Source organism: Cucurbita maxima, unplaced genomic scaffold (assembly GCF_002738345.1).
Source record: "Cucurbita maxima cultivar Rimu unplaced genomic scaffold, Cmax_1.0 Cma_Scf00123, whole genome shotgun sequence".
Lineage (NCBI taxonomy): Eukaryota > Viridiplantae > Streptophyta > Magnoliopsida > Cucurbitales > Cucurbitaceae > Cucurbita > Cucurbita maxima.
The window spans coordinates 125663-141492 of record NW_019272139.1 but is presented as its reverse complement, the minus strand read 5'-3'; the positions used below and the strand labels follow the sequence as shown (position 1 = coordinate 141492).

At 36.3% G+C, this 15830-nt stretch overlaps 3 protein-coding genes and 1 non-coding gene across 10 annotated transcripts; 1 reads left to right on the top strand and 3 right to left on the bottom strand.

Moving 5' to 3' along the window:
- Positions 1 to 1163: 1163 nt before the first annotated feature.
- LOC111473466 (nucleolin-like) lies at positions 1164 to 6515 on the top strand. Of its 4 annotated transcripts, none has more exons than XM_023118964.1 (12): positions 1164 to 1764; positions 2312 to 2838; positions 2944 to 3033; positions 3204 to 3443; positions 3853 to 4074; positions 4182 to 4470; positions 4545 to 4840; positions 4929 to 5038; positions 5217 to 5266; positions 5399 to 5472; positions 5555 to 5652; positions 5782 to 6515. In XM_023118964.1, the coding sequence occupies exons 1-11, from the start codon at positions 1386 to 1388 to the stop codon at positions 5645 to 5647; spliced, it is 2370 nt and encodes a 789-aa protein (XP_022974732.1). In that variant the 5' UTR covers positions 1164 to 1385; the 3' UTR covers positions 5648 to 5652; positions 5782 to 6515. The 4 variants fall into 4 exon arrangements, with proteins under 4 accessions (XP_022974732.1, XP_022974730.1, XP_022974731.1 ...); XM_023118962.1 differs by having other exon boundaries at positions 1165 to 1764; positions 5555 to 5648; positions 5871 to 6515; XM_023118963.1 differs by having other exon boundaries at positions 1165 to 1764; positions 5555 to 5648.
- Positions 6516 to 7496: 981 nt separating this feature from the next.
- Positions 7497 to 9687, bottom strand: LOC111473477 (uncharacterized protein At1g28695-like). Its single transcript, XM_023118976.1, has 3 exons — positions 9470 to 9687; positions 8955 to 9344; positions 7497 to 8169 (listed from the first exon to the last, which is right to left on the bottom strand). The coding sequence occupies exons 1-3, from the start codon at positions 9623 to 9625 to the stop codon at positions 7672 to 7674; spliced, it is 1044 nt and encodes a 347-aa protein (XP_022974744.1). The 5' UTR covers positions 9626 to 9687; the 3' UTR covers positions 7497 to 7671.
- Positions 9688 to 10936: 1249 nt separating this feature from the next.
- On the bottom strand, positions 10937 to 15048 carry LOC111473496. 4 transcript variants are annotated; one of them, XM_023119002.1, is made up of 4 exons: positions 14707 to 15048; positions 14402 to 14488; positions 11730 to 11752; positions 11477 to 11689 (listed from the first exon to the last, which is right to left on the bottom strand). In XM_023119002.1, exons 1-4 carry the CDS (start codon positions 14785 to 14787, stop codon positions 11548 to 11550), a joined length of 333 nt encoding a protein of 110 aa, XP_022974770.1. In that variant the 5' UTR covers positions 14788 to 15048; the 3' UTR covers positions 11477 to 11547. The 4 variants fall into 4 exon arrangements, 1 of the variants encoding a protein (XP_022974770.1); XR_002715708.1 differs by lacking the exons at positions 11477 to 11689; positions 11730 to 11752 and adding an exon at positions 10937 to 11242; XR_002715707.1 differs by lacking the exon at positions 11730 to 11752 and having other exon boundaries at positions 11477 to 11695.
- LOC111473502 lies at positions 14904 to 15064 on the bottom strand. Its single transcript, XR_002715712.1, has one exon. It is a non-coding gene; the product is annotated as a U1 spliceosomal RNA (small nuclear RNA).
- Between the last annotated feature and the right edge of the window lie 766 nt (positions 15065 to 15830).

The following is a 15830-nucleotide window of genomic DNA, read 5'->3' as shown; positions in this document are numbered from 1 at the left end:
TTGGATTTCTCTGCGTTTGTGTTCATGGCCATTGATAGAATGAAAGCCTTTTTGAAACCCTTTTGTTGGGAGGCAGTTTATGAGCCAATTCATTGGATTCATAGTGGTTCTAGGAAGTTAGGAGGGTAGAAAGTGCCTTCTTTTTGAAGGTTGCTCTTTGAATTTTCTTTGTTGGAAAGCCCCCATTAGTAATAAGAGTTTCGTGTTGCTAGCCCGGGTCGCACCGTCGTTCTATGATTTGCAGCCTGATACATTTTCATTATGTTACTTAGCCAAACTCGTCGCCTCATATGCCAAAATTAAACAGTTTCGCATTGCTTGCCGCTCTCGTGATCAAACACGGGGTTGCACTGTCGTCATACTATGGTTTGCAGCCTTTCCCTTTTCATTATGTTTCTTAGCCAAACCCGTCACCTCATATGCCAAAGTCAAACAATTGTTCTTTCTTCAACGTTATCAACCTAACCCATCTCGAGTTATGCTTTTAAATTAGATTTGTTCGTGTTACATGATCAAACCAGTCAAGTTTATTTTTAATTTTAAAATATACCTTGGATACAATTATATATACATAGAAGATAAGAACGTATTAAATTAATATATATATATATATATATTAAATATAAAAGATAATGGTGTATTTAATTTGAAAAATTATATTTAATATGTTTGATATCGTAAATATAAATATATTTAATTTATATTAGATATATTAATGAAATATATATTTAAAATTTGAAAAGATTCCTATTAAACAAACGCCCTACACCTCCATAAGTTAAACGTAATTTAAATATGAAATAAATTTAGAAAAATTCGTAAATTAAAAAAGAATCAATATTGTTTTTCCTTGTCCATATTAATGATTAGTTATTTAATGGATAATATAAAATATTTTAAATATATGTGGAGATAATTGAAATAAGGAGCAATTTAATAATTTATGAAATAAAATTGATATTTTTTTTTGTTCATAAATAAAGAAAATACTTCGGAAAAGAATGCAAATATCATCCGGAGAAGCAAGGGTAGAGCACTGTGTCATACGCGCTTCACGCGCGCTATCAGACGGTGAGAAAAAGGTCCACACGGGAAGCACATGGTCCGAGTGACAGACAAGTACTACCTTTTTTGCTTTTAAGTAAACGTCCTCCTTATTAGGGTTTCTAATTTTTCACCGGTCTACATATTCTCAATTTTCTTTCCATCTTCTAGGGTTTCGTTTTTTGTTTCGAATATCAATTTCTTCTCTAATCGCTCGTTTTTCCGAAAAAGATTTCGTATTTCCACCACCTGATTTGCAACTCTCAGATTTTCTAGGGTTGTTTTTTCGTCAACGTTTCAGATCTGTGTCATTGTTCTGACAATTCTTTGACGTTGTTGAGATGCCTCCAAGGACGGTAAAGAGAGGGGCGGCATCGGCCGGGTCGAAGAGAGGTGGAAGGGTCACAAGAGGGACACCGAATAAGAAACAACAGCCGCTCGAACGGGAGGTTGCCGAAGAGACGGTGAAGGTCGAGGAGGTCTCGGTGGTTGAGGTGGAAACCAAGGAGATTCCCGAGGAAGTAACGGTGCAGGAAAAAAGCCCTGTTGTCGAAGACGAGCCAGTCATTCCGAATATGCCGGTAGGTGTCGAAGATGAGCCAGTCATTCGGAATAATCCGGTAGTTGTCGAGGAGAAGCAACCTGTTGCCATAGACGTTGAGGAGGTCGAACCTTCGCACGAAGTCGGATCGGATTCTAAACCCTTGGTTCCTCCTAAAAGTAAGTATTATCTTCCAAATTCGAGACGTCTCCATTAGGGCAAGAATCTGGTTTCCTTTCCTTTACGTTCGTTTAATTGATGGGTAAATACTAATTCTATTTGTCTGGTATTCAATGGTGGAATTCGTGACTGATAAGTGTAGTTAGTACTTGAGACATGACCTTACCTTTTGCATTATATTTTTAAGTGTCTTTTTTTTTTCTCAAGATACTGAAATAGATGGATGTAATTACGTGAAGAAATAAGTTCTAGGTTATCTGTGATTTTTTTTGTAAAATTTTCTTCTGAGGATAGATATGTGATGCTCACGATTGTCTCAGAACAGTGCGTACTTGGGTACAATCTAATTATTTTTGTACCCTCTTTACCTTAGCTCATATTACTCAGGTTGTATTGGTATAGTGAGCGTGGGTATGCTTGCTTGAAGCTGGACATATTTCGATGCCAAGTTTAGCTATGCTTTGGGTTTTAATTTTTAATGTATCCAGTGTATTTCTTGAGTGAGTTGTTGACCGGGATAGATCTTCAATGTACATCTCGTTTCAGAAGAAGTAAAGGATGAAGAATTTGAAAAGGATGAACGCTTGGATCTTGAAGACAATGATCCTGAATCAGAACCTGAGGAGGAGTTTGATGAAAAAGATATTGGACAAGCGGATGTACAGGACATGGTATATGGAGAGGGTGAACCTGAGGACAATGTGGGCGATGGGGAGGGTGTTATGGGTATAGATGATGTTGAGCATGTTCAGGAGGATCATGAGGGAGAGGAGGATGATCAGCAAGTTGCTGAAGGCCATGAGAATGCTGGCATGGTTGATGCTGATGAGGATGAGCATCATGAAGTTGTAGAGGAGAGGCGTAAGCGCAAAGAGTTTGAAGTCTTTGTTGGGGGCTTGGACAAGGATGTAAAGGAGGAGGATTTAAAGAAAGTTTTCAGTGCAGTTGGTGAAGTTACTGAAGTCAGGCTAATGATGAACCCTCAGACGAAGAAGAATAAAGGTTTTGCATTTTTACGTTTTGCTACAGTTGAAGAGGCAAAACGTGCTGTGTCAGAGCTAAAGAATCCAGTGGTAATTTTGGCCTTTTAATCATTTCCTCTTTTTTTAGGATGATGAAATTGATAAGACTTGGATATACCACCTCCAGCTTATTTTATTTAATTAATGAAATTCCAGATTAATGGGAAACAATGTGGTGTGACTCCAAGTCAAGACAGTGACACCCTTTTTCTTGGTAACATATGCAAGACATGGAAAAAGGATGTTGTAAGTCGTGGATTTTTCACATTCTATTGATCAGTGAGTTTTTTTTTTTTGTACACGAGTTGTAAATTTCCTGACACTATGATATTCCTATATATGGATCCAGCTGTTTTTTTTTTTGTACACGAGTTGTAAATTTCCTGACACTATGATATTCCTATATATGGATCCAGCTGAAGGAGAAGTTGAAACATTATGGAGTTGATAATGTTGAGGATCTGACTTTGGTAGAAGATAGTAATAATGAAGGATTAAATCGTGGATTTGCTTTTTTGGAATTTTCATCTCGCTTGGATGCCATGGATGCCTTCAAGCGTCTTCAAAAAAGGGATGTTGTATTTGGAGTCGATAGACCTGCCAAAGTGTCTTTTGCAGATTCTTTTATAGATCCTGGTGATGAAATTATGGCCCAGGTTAGCATTGAGATAACTATTTGACATTATTCAATTCAAGTGCTGTGTAATTAATTTTTCTGGTAAAATAAGCTATTGGAATTAAATTATTGTTACTACCCACTCTGTTTTAAGCTTGTAGAGGTCAGAAATTATCTTTTGATGAAGTATTGAACATTTAATTGTTTAGTATGTACGTTGTTTAGCTACTGNTTTCAATATATATGATTTATTTTTTTTGTTTTTTTTTTTTTTTTTTTTTTTTTTTTTTTTTGCAAGTGTTCCTCATGTTCAGTCTGTTGGATGTGTCTTTCATGCATTTTGTTTCATCTTTTCAGCTGTCATTGTATGTAGTTGATATATTGCTATTATTTTCACACTGTTTCTGTTAGAATGCAATGATATGAAATTGTTAGTGTCACACAAACAGGTCAAGACTGTTTTTGTTGATAGTCTCCCTGGCTCATGGGATGAGGTATTTGTTCGAGGACTTCTTAAGAAGTATGGGGAGATTGAGAAAATTGAGCTTGCCCGAAATATGCCTTCGGCAAAGAGAAAGGACTTTGGTTTTGTTACATTTGACACACATGATGCTGCAGTTTTCTGTGCAAAAAGTATTAACAACGCAGAGCTGGGTGAAGGGGACAACAAGGTGTGTAGTTTCTTGAAGAACTGATGGGATTTACTTTTGAAGGTTCTTCTCAGGTTTCTGTTCTGAAACTCATGTTTTTTTTCCCCCCCAATTTCTATGTCTATTAGGCTAAAGTAAGGGCTAGATTATCCAGACCACTGCAAAGGGGTAAAGGAAAACATGCAAGTCGTGCAGATTATTGGCCTGGGCATGCAACTGGACGAGCATTAAGGGGTTCTTGGGGACGACCAGCTCCACAAAGTCTTCCAGTTCGAGTAAGAGGTGTAGGCAGCCATTTCCCACCAGTCAGTGTAAAGAGGCCTGGTGGGGTTAGAGATAGACGTCCTGTCATTGCAATGCCAGAACGAGGAAGACCTATTGCTCCTGTAGCAAGGTCTTATGACAGGGGACCTCCTGGTATGCATCTTTTTTAATGACTGATGAATTCTATATTCAACTTAAAGTTGTTAATTTTTGGTTTATTTGAACAGTTGCTTCTTACTCAAAGAGTAGTTTGAAAAGAGAGTATGGTCGACATGAGGATCTGCATCCATCCAGAAGCAGGGTACTTGTTGATTATTCATCCAGGGTTGTACCTGATCGAAATGCATCTTTCAGAGAGGAATATGCTTCTCGTACAACTGCCTTCTCAGATCCACCTAGGAGAGCTTATGTGGACGATGATTATGGTCGAAGGTTTGAGAGACCCCCTCCTCCAAGCTACCGTGATGTTCGTGCACGCGATTATGATTCTCTAGTTGGATCAAAACGTCCATATTCTTCATTGGTAAGATTTATTATTTGCATTTCTTAGTACTTGTTGCATTTGATTTCCCATTACAATGCCCCATCTAACTTTTTTGGCCAAATTTTAGAGTGATGTGCCTCCAGCTTATGCTGATGCTGGTGTTCGACAATCAAGAAGTCGTTTGGACTATGATTATGGTGCTGGTGCTTCTCAATATGGAGATGCCTACGACAGCAGGTTTGTTAAATTCCCCCCATCCTTGGAGCACAGAGATAGAGAAATAGATGATAAATCAAATATCAAGGGACAAATAAATAGTCTGCTATTTTGTTAGAGAAGATGTACTTGCAATTTACTAGTTACTTTGACTTTTAGTTTTATATTTTTATTAACTTAGATGTCATCTGGTTGATAGGATTGGAAGATCAAATATTGGTGGATATGATGGTCGAAGCTCCATCTCAGGTCAGGGCTTATACTAGGGGTGTACACATGTGGCAGCCAGCAGGCTGTTGGATACGGAGGAAGTGTATGTGATGCTAGGTTGACAAGTGTATAACATTGTTGTAAGCTTATGATTTTCCATTGATTTTTCAGGTTCTTTTAGTAGTGATGTTGGTGGAATGTACTCGTCCAGCTATGGTGGTGATTACATGACACGTGGTAGCAATGTATGATTATTATTATTATTGTGCATACATTTTGTGTTCTCGATTTCTCTCATTTGAGGAGATCTCTTTTGTTTTTTGATAGGTGAGTGGCAGCTCTTACTCATCAATGTACCATGGGCGCAGTGCAGGGGGCAGCAGTTATATGGGTAGTGGCGGGTCTGGATCATACTATTGATTGATGTGAGTCAAATTTCACCTTTTTTGTTCCATTTCTTCCATAATTCTGTTTTCTCCTTTTTCTTCCTTTTCTCCTTTTATTTCCCCTCCCTCTTTTTCTAAGTTGGAGACCTTTTCTTTCTTCCTATGAAGGATTCCATTCTCTTTTCTTTTTCCCCCCTAAGAAGAGTGTTTAGTGGAAGTGGAACAATATGGTCACAAGTTATCTGTTTATGGAACAGACTTGATATGATAAAGAGGCTCCTGTAGGATGTGGACAATGTTTGGAAGCTTTTGCATTATCTGCCTCTACGGTTCTGGGAAGGAAAATTTATCAAGATTAACGGCCTCTAAACTTTATTTCTAGAGTATGATCGAATGACGTAACATACTGGTTAAGTTGTTAAGACCTTGCTGGTTTTTGATATTTGTAATTGGACCATGTAAGGGAACTCGTGACGTATTCAGAAATGAAGAAAGACGTGCCTGATTGTGCATATTCATAAGTTGCATTTATGTAAGTTTTCTCTTGAGAACACGTCCTGAATAGTTGGAAGGTGGGTGGTTTTGTATCCCCTTTTTGTTTTGGAGTACAGACATCAAATATGGGGGTTAAGTGGATTTCGTATTATACTGTATTGGAGCAGTGTTGTCTTGGAACCCTCTACGGTAACAGTTAGCAACAGGCACATATGATTAATATGAAAGTAAATAGTGGATGTGGTTATTTGATGCAAGAAATGCTGAGCTTTTTGGATATTTTATAGCCCTGATAAAAGGCCCTGAAGTGGAGTAGTGCTCCATATATTTGTTACTGTTTATTTATTGGCTTAAGTAGAGATTACTTGGAGACTTTTATTCAATATATCTATTGTAACTTATTGGTATTCTAGTTCTTTCTTAGACTAGGTGGGGTACAATTTTTGAAATTGTTAGTTCATTTCTTACGTTCTTTCAAGTTGTTAGCTCTGATGACTGGTCCCATGCGTGCGAGAGATGTGGACGGGGTTGGTTAGGGAGAGGCCGACACGTTTCCTTTTCATTTTGTTTGGAAGATGGAAGCAACATAAGTCTTATTTTCTTTCATTTTTTGGTTTAATCTGGACGAAAGGATTAAGGCATCATTCGATATTGGTCAGGGCAGGCACCCAAATAAAAGGATAACTGTTTTAGAATTAGGAGTGAAATGATTTTGTTCAAGAAACTGGTGCATGGCTGAGTTTTGTGTGGGCATTGTATGATTTGATCGTTCTTTTTCACCGATGAGAAATACCAAATGTTTTGAAATGCTGTGCGAGAGGGCTTCTTCCTCACCTATATTTTGATTCCAAAGTTTTTCAGGATATTGATTGATTAGTGTAGTTAAGCAATGAGGTGGCATCGTTTTGGTTTTGGCAGCACCGAGATCGTTCGAAGCTATAAGTTCTTTCTTTTGTGTTGGTATCGCTTTATGTGTATCTGTAGGCTGTTGTATGTATGTATATATTATGTTTATTTTGAACAATTGAAATAGAGTTTGTCGCTTGAACCTCTTCTGGGTGAAATATGGTTCGTTTCGAGTGGTTTCGTTATATGCATAAAACATAGGATTGTTCGACATTGGTGTATGGATGTTATGTTTCGAACCTCCTGAATTACGAACGATTATTTAATTAAGATATCTGATTTATATTCTTGCATTTCAGAATATTGGTTACAATATCCAATTTTTGAATGGTCAGTTCTTATACTTCTAATAAAGATTAGTTTCTTTTAATTTCTTAGCACTTTTTTATGGTCGTCCAAGTTGTATGAAAATTATTAATTCTTACAAAAATATTAAATCGTAATAAATGTTAAATCTTTAAATTATTAAAAAAAGGTAAAACTATAAAAATTAAATTTTATTGCATTTTAATAATTCAAAGCTTGATTAAATTTTGTACGGTCTTCATCTACAAATACAGTTAAATAGTAATCATTAGTCCCAGAATCCCTCTATCCAACCCTCCATGTCCTCAAACATTCTGAAAAATAGAAAAATTAATAGCATTTGGCTTCGAGTCAATGTCTCCAAGAATTCTTACATCCAACGTGTTCCGACCACCAGAAAATCTCCGACGCATTGGTCGACTTCCTAAATCGTTTCCAATCGCCGAGAGTGGCCCGAAGATCACCAATCTTAGCGACGATAGTCCGACAGCAATTGGCATGGACAGTGGTAACTTGGTTGAAATCCCTACTCTTCTGACAAAACCCACTGAAAAAGAGAGTGTTGAGAAACCTGACCTTGAGATTGAGCCGCCGGATTATGCCGGCACGGATGAGATTGAAGAGAACGTCCTGTTCCTTTTGGCCGGCGGTGGTGTTCTTCATGGAGTACCATTGGTCGAAAAGCGCTATGGTTCTGTTGTTGGATCGGACGAAGTAGAAACCGGTGTTGATGGGATTGGCGGAGGACCATGGATTTCCGTTGAAGTGATCTGTGCTTATTTGAAGATCTTCTGTTTTATCCTTGCTCAGCTTTCCAAATGGGTCCCTCAGCCACATTACATCCGTGTCCTGTTCAAAAATAATTATAATAATATTAGAACCTTAATTCAATAATATTTCCATTTATGACACAAATACTATTCAAACATAATAATAATTTAATAATTTAATTTTTTTTTAGAGGTCAATTAATAAATTAATTATAATTTAAAACAAGTCATAAATATAATAATAAAATATAATTGATTAATTAGTTTCTAACTACAAAGTAAAAATATTCCAAAAAATATATTTTTACTTATTATACGATCATATATACACATATTTGTTTTAAGTTTATAAAAAAAAAAATTTAGTTAATCTATCAGACCAATATATATTTAAAATCAGAAATTATAAATGGTTTATTCGTTACTAATGCAATGTATTTTAGGGAATAAAACATATAAAAACCTAACATACCAAAATTAGATTAAAAAAATCCCTAATGGATGAAAAAAAGTCGTCTAGAATTGAAATTGGATTAAAAAAAAAATTGAAAATTATAAAACGAATGCAAAAGAGGAAAATGATGGTTGCGATATCGATGATAATTATTTGAAATGATATTTTAAGTAAATAATCAAATCAAATGTGTCCTAGAAATCAGTGGATTTGAAAATTTTGCTAATTCGAAAGAAAGACACAATCCCGAGCTATTCGATTCGGCGGTTTGAACACACGCTCGAAGTGAATAATCCTGCGAATATTGCTCCAGGATTTCTCTCCATTGTTAATGGATTGAAGTTATACGATCGAAATCAACGTCGATCGATAATCTCATGAAGAAATTAAATTAAGGATGAAATGATTACCGTGAAAATGAAACTGTAACCGCGCTTGAGAACTTCAAGAAGGAACAGAGTTCTTCTCCACATCATTTTGATGAATTCGTCAGACATGTAAAGCTTCTCTCCACCGAAATCGACGCCTTCCGTCTCCAATTTGAAGCAATTCAGCCGCTGAAATCGGCAACGATCATACGCCGTTTGATCGACAGCGACGAGAAGAAGATGATCGAGCAATCGTCGAGTATCTTCTCCCATCCAAAAGCTACTAAGAAACACATCGAGCATCGTAGTATCGTCTTTCACGCCTTGATCCGCATACGCTTTATTGATCACCGCGATTACGACTGTCCTGTTCGCCATCGCCGCCTTCTCCAGCACCAAATCAAGTTCGTCTCGAGAATCGAGCGATTCAACCTGAAAATCAAAAAAATAAAAAAAATCATCGGCGATTATTGTTATCGATCGTAATCGAAAATCATTTCAATGCAATCGAATAAGGATGAGCCCTAGATAATTTCAGAGAGTGTGAGAGAGCGTACTGAAGTGGAGCGATGGCACTGGAAGCTCGTGGGGAAAAAAACCAGAGGATTCAAACTAGAAGAAGGACCAATGACGATCAACAGAAAGGAAGCGATCAAGAACAGTATGAGAAATCCATAAGTTATGAGAGGAGGTTTCATCGGCGGGAAATCCATTCTCGCTTTTTTGTCTCTTCTCTCACTTAAATTTTTCGTCTCTTTCAGAACAGAGTGGGAGAGTGATGATGGACTCTTAATAGCTGCTTTGTTCTCAACCTTTAAATATACTTTATATTTTCCCTAAAAAAATTATTTTAAAATATTTTAATAATACAATTAAATTTTAAAATAAATTAAAAATTTCACTTTTAATTTTAAATGAAAAAAATACACAAGTTTCGACAATAATTTATTATTTTTTAATATAAATTACAAAATTTATGGGTTTTTTTTTGTATTTATTAATTTAGCATTTAATTAATTGTGATGATTAAATCACTAATAATAAATAATAATAAATATTTTTTGAACTAAAATAATGGTAGAGATTAAAATAATAATTTCAATTTATTTTATTTTAATTTCTTAGAACATTTTTTTAATAGTAAAGTAAAAAATATGTAAAAAATATATATAAGTATCTTATTTTTTAAAATAATTATTAAATGGTGCAAGACATAACAATATATTGTTACAAGTTTGCTTAAATAGATGAATAACTAGATCATAATTTCGTGAATTTTATTTATTTTTTATATTAAGTACATTTAATAAATAAGAAAATATTTAAATGGTAAATTTGATCCTAATTTTTTTTTAAAATTAGAATTTAATATTTATAAATTTCAATTTTATAATTAATTCCTATAATCTTTTAAAGCTCTGATATATAGCCTTATGGTCGAGATTATTTACGAGAATTTTAGCAAACTAAAAATATTATTTATTTTCATCGTAAAAATATTTTAAAATTTTTTTAAAAAAAGTTTAAGGAGCATAATAATTTTATTAATATACCCTTAAAATTTAATAAATAGTTAAGGTTGCTTGAAGTGGGAGAAGTTGACGTTTTCACTTCACGCTTTGTAGTGGCAATATTTACGGATCTGGGCAACAGGGAGGGAGGATTCCGACATGTCGTTCGTTCAAAGCCTCCCTAATTCCAATGCACAATTTTGTTTCCTAGGCTTTGCATTTGAAAGATTAATAACTCTAATAGTCAACTTTGTAGGGATTCATAAACAATTATAATGGATCATTCTATATAATTTCGTATTAAGTTTATTTCGTTTTTATTTCCTTCTGCTCGAAGCACTCGAGATCAAGTTGACTATTTTGATAACACAAATTGAAATAAGAGAGGATCTATAACAGTTTAAGTTCACCGCTAGTAGATATTGTCTGTTTTTTGACCCATTGAGACGTTAGGTTCACAGTTTTAAAATGTGTCTATTAGAAAGAGGTTTCCGTACCTTTGTAAGAAATGTTTTGCTCTCCTCTCCCACGATGTGAGATCTCACAATCCACCCCCCTATTGGGAGCCTAACGTCCTCGCTGCAACGTCCGGTGTCTAACTCTGACACCAACCCAAGCCTACCGCTAGCAGATATTGTCCGCTTTGTCCCATTACGTATTACTATCAGCCTCATGATTCTAAAACGCGTCTATTATGGAGAGGTTTCCACACCCTTATAAGGAATGTTTCATTCCCCTCTCCAATCGATGTGAGATCTCACAAGATTGATCGACAATCAAAATTTACATGAAAAGGAGAAACTCGTTGAATGGTGTAAACTGTTATCAAAAGATTGGAAATGTATAAAAAGTTATTTGATCAGGCAAGCCACGTTGTAACAACTCTTTAATAACCATTGGATGTAGATTAAACGATTCACATGCTCATAACAACCATTAGATACAAATTCGAGTCCTTGCACAAACACTAGTCACGTGATGGCAGTCTCCTCAAAGAACTTCTCAAAATGTAGGTGTTAATGAGATTCGGCATATGTTGCCAAAACTACAAAGGATTCTCCTTATGTTCGAGACTAGACGACAATAAAAATCAATGATCAGCAATAGATACAATAACAGAATCGTTAAAATACATCGAGGGATATAAGTAAACTACATAAACGGGAGCGGGGAGTAAGTTGATCGAAGAGCATTGCTGATGGAATGTTTTCTATTTGGCTTCTTGGATTATGGAGGTTGAGGAACCATCTTAATTGCAGCATCAAGGACAGCCTTGAGAACCGAAGACCACAAGTCCCTTCAAATTCACTTAATGCTTGTCCTATTGTGCTAATCCATGCAGTCATGTACAATAAAAGTAATAGGTCCACAAAAGCAAGCATATTATGGTGTTCTTGGAATATGGTATTAAAAAATCTATAGCTTAAATCTTACTTCATTTCCTACGTTGATCGAGAAACCGATCGATTATTCTAAACCAAAATGACCATCTATTTGTTTGACTTTATACTTGTGGGTGTGGAATACGTGTTTTAATATCGTAAGAGGAAGCCCGAAAGGGAAAGCTCGAAGAGGACAATATCTACTAGCGGTGGACTTAGGCTGTTACAAATAGTATCAGAGCCAGACACCGAGCGGCGTGCCAACGAGAACGTTGGGCCCCCAAGAGGGGTGGATTGTGAGATTCCACATAGGTTGGAGAGGATAACGAAGCATTTCTTAAAAGGGCGTGGAAATCTCTTCCTAATAGATGCGTTTTAAGACCTTGAGGGGAAAGCATGAAAGTAAAAGCCCAAAGAGACAATATCTACCAGAAGTTGGCTTAGGTTATTACAATATAAGCCACTATTCTAATGGATCTAATAGCCAAGGGGAAACATGAAAGTAAAAGCCCAAAGAGGACAATATCTACCCGAGGTGAGCTTAGGTTGTTACAATATAAGCCACTATTCTAATGGATCTAATAAGCCAGGATCTTTCCTCTTAATTAGCCAATGTGAGACTACTCCTCTCAAATCCTTTCCTCCAACAAAGTACACCTCGAGCTCGAACAACCTCACCTTAATTGAAGCTCGACTCCTTCTCTGGAGCACTTGAACAAAATACATCTTTTGTTCGATACTTGAGTCACTTTTGACTACATTTTCGAGACGCGCAACTTTTTTGCTCAACACTTGAGGATTTTATTGGCATGACTAGGTTAAAAATATGACTCTGATACTATGTTAGAAACCACGGCTCTCCACAATGATATAATATTGTCCACTTTGAGCATAAGCTCTCATGATTTTGCTTTTGGTTTCCCCAAAAAGCCTCATACCAACAGAGATAGTGTTTCGTACTTATATATCTATGATTTTCCTCTTAATTAGTCAATCCATAACTACTCATCTCAATAATCCTCAACAATAAAACTTAATAGTCCAAGATAGTCGATCCAACCCCAGGATAGTCTGCCGTCTCTCAGATCGGCCATCCCAAGCAACAGGATAGGACTGCCTATCAGAACACTATCACACAATGCAAAGAACATTGAGGAACAAGAGTAGGACTGCCAATCAGAACACTGTCCTTTTAACATTCACACTCCACCTTGGTATCAGTTAGACAGTTCAAATTATCTTAACTTGATGCAGTGGCATTATCGTTTTCTTAAAGATTGGAGTACCCAATTTAAAATGGACCAAAGACAAAAGTTTGATCCGAGCAAGATAGTAGAGACACCTATTCAAAGGGTCATTGCTAATGCTCCTTGCAGTTGTGGAAATTTCGGAAATATAGTGGCCTCTAAGTATGGATTGTGTCCTAGTAGTCTCTCTCTTACTCAGGAGATGCCTTCTTCGGAGACTTCGGTTTAAAATCTTTCTCTAATCTCGATGAGTGTGGATCTTGAGAGGAGCCTTTGGACTTTTCATCATGATCATTTAAATGAAGAGGCTTTGAAGCTAGGGTTGACTTCTCTTCTTTTTTAGTTCAAGAACTCGTGGGAATGGAAAAATTCAAACTTTTGACCTCCTAGTCGAGAAATTATGCATTTAACCAGTTGAGCTACACTTAGTTTGCAAGTTAAGATTGTCTATCAAGCTTTCCATCATTCCATATTTCTAGAAAACAACTGTGAGATCCCACATCGATTGGAAGAGAGGAACGAGTGACGTTGGGCCGACCCTGAAGGGGGATAGATTGTAAGATCCCACTTCGATTGAGGAGGAAAGCGAAACATTATTTATAAGGGTGTAGAAATCTCTCTCTAACAGACGCATTATAAAAATTTTGAGGGAAAACCCAAAAAAGACAATATTTGATCGCAGTGGGCTTGAGATTACTTGAGTTGTTAGAACAATGTTTAGACAATGTCATTGAGTGCCTTCAGCTCTTTATTTTTCCACTGGATTTCCCTTCCAACTATACCAATAAATTTAGGAGGAAAGAGACCTAAACTGATTATTGTCAATGGGAAAAGAAACAAGTGAAGAAGAATACCGAAACAATCTATGGAGTAGCTCACAAACTGGAAAGATTTGGAACACATATTCTGAGAAGAAAACATTTGAAATATAGTCTCGACTCTCGACTCAAAGTCCATCTCAATTTCCTCTTGGTACTTGATATATAACCTTTTCAGATAACCAAATCCTATACCTGTTGATACACAAAAATAAAATCTATGACGAGAAAACTTGGGTGAACTACAGTGTTAGATCGATGGTGATTATAGTTTGTGTTTCGTTTCAATTCGATCCTGTGATCTTAAAGACTTCATTTGTCAGGTAATTCGCTGAAGTCTCCTAAATCGTCACTCCACTTGCAAGATTTAAAGGTTTTCGTACTTCATTGGAAGTGGCGATTTGAGTCAATTAGGGTTTAAGCTTAAACAGATGAACATATAGAAATCTCAGAAAAGAAAATCGCTACAATTTAATAACAAAACAGAATAAATGAAGCATGATAATCAGAAGCAGAGGAAATGAAAATCACCAGCAGTGTCCTTGAATCCCTAATTAAGAACTGCCGATTAACCAAAACATTGGCGCTGAAATCACAAAGAACAGTCGGAACATAATCCTGCCAAAACAAAACACATCATAATCAAACCGAGAATTCTCTTTTCTTAGAGAGAAACAAAAGCGAAATTTCAGATGAACTAAAAAAATCCAAGAAAACAGGCGAAAATGGCAAAAATCTAGAGAAAAAAATCAAATAGAGAATGAGAGAAACCACATTGCAATCGCGGATAAGCTAGAAAACGAGCGAAAATGAAAAATGCAGAGGAAGAATCATACCGTCGAAAATGTGTTACTGGTGAAATGAGAAGGCAAGACATCTTCAACAGTCAGGCACTTTATAGAATTCGTAGACGCCATCGTTGCACTTGCCGGAGAAATGGGGCGGCACAGATGCAAGTTCAAACAATCCAGCCTTAGGAGTATAGACTTATTGAGGTAAAAGAATTGGAGAAGCACTTAGACTTAAGATTGGGAAGAGGCCGCGCGAACGCAGGCCTCCACTGCCACAAATTATGACGTAGGCTCTGCCACTTTGGGCAGACCTTAGGCGGGCACCCCTCCTAAGTGCAATGGAGGTCACCAACCTAGGCCATGAGTCTTCATGATCACCCATTGACCCCGTCCAGGTAAGTATGTTGCATGGGATGCAGTTCCTTCCTTTATATACTGCTACCAACCTCTCCTCTTCCCACGCTTTTCCGATGTGGGACGATTTTAGTGCATGCAAGTGCGCGTTGGGCTCTTTCCTTCTGAAGGGCCCAACAAGCTCTCGGAGTGGAATCTTAGCAGGCATTTTTTTCGGCCAATTTTATTATAATTTAGATTATATATAATTGCATTAATTTACAAATTGGTTTTATAATGTAAATATTTAGTTTTTATAGTATATAAATAAATTCAGCCCTAATTTATTAATGCTATATTAAAAAAATTAATTCAATTTTAATAAACTTGTTCTAATAAGTTTGAATCACATGACAAACTCATGAATATATTAAACTTTTTGTGTTCGATTCAGGTCAATTTGAGATTTTTTTTCCTATGAACCCAAAATCGAACCAGTCAATTCGAACTCAGTAAATAACTCAACTCGACCTAACCCATATAATTTTAATTGAGCTACTCCAATTTATCGGGTTAGATATACACCTCTAGCCCTTTGAATTATTCAAGTTAACATAATATATATTGATAATTAATTAACTTTACGGCTAGTTTGAGAAGGAAACCACAGTGTCCATGCCTAATCAGCGCCATTTTCTTTCATCTCAAGGTGTTCTGGCTCTATTTGATCAAATCATCTCCTTTCAGCTCTAATACTCCGTCTCATGGTGCTAGGTCTTTCAAGCTCCAAAATCGGGGCACGGTCCAACGAAATAATTTTTTTTTTATTAAAAGTA

Bases quoted from the DNA above. Each gene is read 5' to 3' on its own strand.
- LOC111473477 (XM_023118976.1), bottom strand. From the start codon at position 9,625: ATGGATTTCCCGCCGATGAAACCTCCTCTCATAACTTATGGATTTCTC. The intron at 9,345-9,469 runs GTACGCTCTCTC...TTTGATTTTCAG, and splicing joins AGTGCCATCGCTCCACTTCA to GTTGAATCGCTCGATTCTCG. The intron at 8,170-8,954 runs GTAATCATTTCA...ATTTTTGAACAG, and splicing joins GTTACAGTTTCATTTTCACG to GACACGGATGTAATGTGGCT.
- LOC111473496 (XM_023119002.1), bottom strand. From the start codon at position 14,787: ATGGCGTCTACGAATTCTATAAAGTGCCTGACTGTTGAAGATGTCTTG. The intron at 14,489-14,706 runs GTATGATTCTTC...TTGTTTTGGCAG, and splicing joins CCAGTAACACATTTTCGACG to GATTATGTTCCGACTGTTCT. The intron at 11,690-11,729 runs AATTTGAAGGGA...CTCAAGGCTGTC, and splicing joins AATAGGACAAGCATTAAGTG to CTTGATGCTGCAATTAAGAT.
- LOC111473466 (XM_023118964.1), top strand. From the start codon at position 1,386: ATGCCTCCAAGGACGGTAAAGAGAGGGGCGGCATCGGCCGGGTCGAAG. The intron at 4,075-4,181 runs GTGTGTAGTTTC...TATGTCTATTAG, and splicing joins TGGGTGAAGGGGACAACAAG to GCTAAAGTAAGGGCTAGATT. The intron at 5,039-5,216 runs GTTTGTTAAATT...TCTGGTTGATAG, and splicing joins GGAGATGCCTACGACAGCAG to GATTGGAAGATCAAATATTG.